Below are 4534 nucleotides of genomic sequence, written 5' to 3'. Positions count from 1 at the left end.
TATAAATATATATATATATATATATATATATATATATATATTTATATATTTATTTATATATGTATATGTATGTATATAAATAAATAAATGTTTCTAAGTTAGCCAAGGCTCATATTTATTGGCACTCCAGTAAGTTTGTGGTTTGTTTTCATTAATTAGTCGTTAAGTTGTTAGATTTGTTTTCAACATTTGTTGTCATAAAATCTTCACAAAACAAACTCGATGCTCAGGTCTGGTTTTTACAGAAACCAGAACCCTGAAGTCCTGCGGTCACGGGCCTGACGGTGACCTACACGCTGCTCTGAAAGGATTTGGACACCATGAAGTGATAATATGATTCATTAATCGCCTCCGCTGAGCTGATTTCTGTCATCAGAGAGGATGCTGGGAGTCTCCATAACTCATGGTGCGTTCATGTTCATCAGGATAAGTCAGGTTCAGGTTAAAAGCAGAGGCCATGTTTTTTACTGCAGGGTTTATTGTTTTATGTTTTCAAGACAGTGCATAAACTAAATTAATATTTCAGATACTTTCATAATTTGTTCTTTAGTTTATGTACAGTCATGTTTTTCTGATGTCCCTGAAGGCACCATGAGTCCTTTGCTTTCATCAGAGAGGAACGCTGGAGGAGGACCAGTCGAGCCAGGATGAGTTCTATAGCCGAGCTTAAGAACGGGTTCAGAGCAGACAAAATGGCTGCCATCACGATTGTCTGATCATCTGGGCTTCATGTGCGTCCTGCTGGACCACAACACGGATATTTTCACTAAAGTTACAACTTATAAACTAGAGCAGCTTTCCTAACAGAGCACTTCACTCTCAGACTGCAGGTTTACTTGTGGTTCCTAGAGTTTCCAGCAGCAGAATGGGAGGAAGATCTTCCAGTTATCAGGCTCCTCTCTTGTGGAACCAACTTCCAGTTTCTGTCCATGAGGCTGACACATTGTCCAGTTTGAAGACTTTCCTTTTTGATAAATCCTATAGTTAGGGTCGGCTTAGTTTCATGATATTTCCCTTAGTTGTGCTTGCTCAGAGAACTTTAGTCTTTTTTAAACTCTGTGAATGTTTCTGTTCATGTCTGTCGGAACAAACTGAACTGAAGCTGATGCTACTGATGCTAGGCTAACTCTGACAACACTTGCTGCTAGCATTGTTAGCCTGGAGCTAACATTTTGGCTCTTTTACCATACCATACCATTTTATTTATTAAACACTTTAAACAGCGACAGGGCCGACCACAGTGCTGAACAAACAGAAACAATCAGGTAAAGCACACAGCAACACATAACATAATGTAAAATCAAAATATAGAAACAAAATAATAGCAGATAAAAACATAATGATTAATACAGTGTGATGCATTCAGGTTCAACACCGATCATACAGTGTTGAAAGCCAGGGAATAGTAGTGGGTTTGTAAGGGGATTTAAAAACTGTGAAGGAGGGGCCTGTCTGACAAGCAGAGGTAACTCGTTCCAAAGTCTTGGTCCTGCTACAGAGAAGGCCCTGTCACCTCTGCACTTAAGACGAGTTCCTGGAACTGTGAGGAGCAACTGGTCCGCTGACCTCAGGGAGCGTGGTGGGACATACGGTTGTAGCAGATCAGAGAGATGGGGAGGGGGGGGGGAGACACTGTTCAGTGATTTGTAGACATACATGAGTATTTTGAACTGGATTCGAAGGTGAACCGGTAACCAGTGCAGTGAGGCCAAAACTGGTGTAATGTGCTCTCTTTTGCCTGTACTGGTTAAAAATGGGGCTGCTGCATTCTGGACCAGTTGTAGTCGTGCAATGGAGGTCTGACTGATACCAAACAGGAGCGAATTGCAGTAATCAAGCCTAGATGTAATGAATGCATGCATTACTGTCTCCAGGTTCTTTTGGACAATATGGGCTTCAGTTTAGACAGCCGCCTCAGTTGGAAGAAACATGATTTAATCATGTTTACATGATTGTTATGTTTCAGGGAAGGGTCCATTATCACGCCCAGATTAGTGACTCTTTGTTTTTCTGACAGGGTTAGAGTGGAGAGGTTGATGCAGTGGTTTGTGATCGTGTCGTTGGGAGGGAACAACATGACTTCAGACTTCTTTTCATTGAAACTTAAGAAGTTTAAAGCCATCCAGTCCCTGATGTCAGCCAGGCAGTCGAGCAGAGGTTGAATAGAGCATGTACATTGTGTCTTAGGGGGAAGTAAATTTGACAGTAATCGGCATAGAAGTGGAAGGGCATGTTGTGTTTCCGGAAAATAGCACCAAGCAGCAACAGGTATAAAGAGAATAGGAGGGGACCCAGGATGGACCCCTGCGGAACCCCCCGTTTAAGCTCTGCCTCTGCAGAACTAAAATCCTTGATGGAGACACAAAAGGATCTGTCAGCGAGGTAAGATCTGAACCAATTGAGGGCTGATCCTGTGACGCCCACCCACTGCTCCAACCTAGCAATGAGGATCTCATGGTCGATGGTGTCAAAGGCGGCTGTGAGGTCCAACAGGACAAGCAGCACAGAATCACCTGTATCTGTGGATCTGAAGATGTCGTTAAAGACCTTCAGCAGGGCAGTTTCAGTGCTGTGGAGAGGTTTAAAGCCAGATTGGAAAAGCTCTAAGATGGCGTGATCCTCCAGGAAGCACTTCAACTGGGACTCGACTATTTTCTCCAGTACTTTAGAAACAAATGGGAGTTTGGAGACAGGCCGGAAGTTGGACACGACTGAGGGGTCAAGGTTTGTTTTTTTCAGGAGAGGCTGGACAGCAGCATGTTTAAAGGTTTTTGGCACCACGCCAGTGGATAAACTACTGTTTACTATATCAAGAATGGACGGACCTAGAGTTGGAAACACCTCCTTTAGTAGTCGAGGGGGGACCACATCAAAGGGGGAACCAGAAGGTTTCAAGCTGCACATGACCTGCTCTAGAGAAGATAGAGTGTTGGGTTCAAAATGGTCAAAAGGAGCTACAGATTGAGGTGGGATGATGGGTCATGAGTTGGAGGGGAAATGAGAGCCCTGGTGGTTTAGCAGCATATTTCTACTTTTTATAGCTTTTAGCTTTTAGCTACTGTTTTTATACTTTTAGATTTAAGCTCTTCGCGTTCTGGATGTTTTTCTCAGAGTCTGTCCAGAACCCTCCTTCAAAATTATGGAACTTCCCTTTAACTGTAAAATCATTCACAGAACCGGACTCGTTCCGTTTACAGAACCGGACTGTTCTGGTCCAAGTGTTTTGTTTTAACATTTTCTTTATAAAAATCAAAACAAGAAGAAATTCATTGGAAATTAACAAACAAAGGTGAAAAACACCTGATCTGGGTCAGAACTTTACCGGGTCCAGGATGAAGCTCCTGGTTTAGGTCAGAAGTAGACTTGGTCCAGGTCAGAACTGGACCCAGTCCAATTCAGAACACCTGTTTCAGGTCAGTGCTCCTATAGTCGGGGTCGGAACTGGACCTGGTTTAGGTCAGAACACCTGATCCGGATCAGAACTGGACCTGATTTAGGTCATAACACCTGATCCGGATCAGAACTGGACCTGGTTTAGGTCAGAACTCCTGTTTCAGGTCAGTGCTCCTATAGTCGGGGTCGGAACTGGACCTGGTTTAGGTCAGAACACCTGATCCGGATCAGAACTGGACCTGATTTAGGTCATAACACCTGATCCGGATCAGAACTGGACCTGGTTTAGGTCAGAACTCCTGTTTCGGGTCAGTGCTCCTAGTCCGGGTCAGATCTGGACCTGGTTTAGAGCTCCTGTTCCGGGTCGGAACTCACCTGTCTGCGCTCAGGGCGGTGAGCGTGAACACGGACACGCCCACGGAGGTGAGCTGGATGACCGGGATGAGTTTGCACGCGGCCTCTCCAAACACCCACTCCTCGGAGAAGTAGCGGAAGGCGTCCACGGGCACGCAGGTCACGAGCAGCAGCAGGTCTCCGCATGCGAGGCTGGAGATGAAGATGTTGGGCACGCTGCGCATGGCGCTGTTGGTGATGAAGATCCGCACCAGCGTCACGTTCCCCAGCAGCCCCACGGTGATGATGATGATGTACACCGAGGTCATGACGCAGCGCACGGCCAGGTGCACCGCCTCCCCCCCGTCCGGGGCGCCCCCCCACCAGCCGGGCTCCTCCGTGGAGTTCAGGGGGCTCGGAGCCTCGGGCTGAGCGGGGGGCAGGTTGGAGAGGAACTCGTCGTCCATGGTGGGGGGAGAAGAGGGGAGACCTCCGGCGAGGAGGAGGAGAGGAGGAGGAGAGAGGAGGAAGAGAGGAGGAGGAAGGAGGAGAAGAGGAGGAGGAAGAGAGGAGGAGGAAGGAGGAGAAGAGAGGAGGAGGAGGAGAGAGGAGGAGAAGAGAGGAGGCGCTGCCCGTAGAACCCGGGAGGAGAAAAAAGTTTGTCTCCGCAGCTGGTCTGAGAGGAGCAGCAGACTGAGGAGGAGCAGGGAGCTGCTGCGCGTAAAGAGGAGGAGGAGGAGGCTCTGGTTGGAGATCAGCCTCCCTCTCCTCTCCGTTCCTGAGAGAACGAAGAGGAGGAACCTCCTGA

At 47.1% G+C, this 4534-nt stretch overlaps 1 protein-coding gene across 1 annotated transcript in view; it reads right to left on the bottom strand.

Moving 5' to 3' along the window:
• Positions 1 to 4193, bottom strand: part of nmbr (neuromedin B receptor) — a 28388-nt gene extending 24195 nt beyond the window's left edge. The window contains exon 1 of the mRNA XM_037686012.1: positions 3769 to 4193. Coding sequence (XP_037541940.1) covers positions 3769 to 4193 — 425 coding nt within the window. The remainder of the gene's footprint in view (positions 1 to 3768) is intronic.
• Between the last annotated feature and the right edge of the window lie 341 nt (positions 4194 to 4534).

The sequence above is a fragment of the Nematolebias whitei genome, chromosome 12, assembly GCF_014905685.2.
Source record: "Nematolebias whitei isolate Nwh7 chromosome 12, NemWhi1, whole genome shotgun sequence".
Taxonomy (NCBI): domain Eukaryota; kingdom Metazoa; phylum Chordata; class Actinopteri; order Cyprinodontiformes; family Rivulidae; genus Nematolebias; species Nematolebias whitei.
The sequence above is the reverse complement of the archived record's forward strand: the minus strand, read 5'-3'. Positions and strand labels throughout refer to the sequence as shown.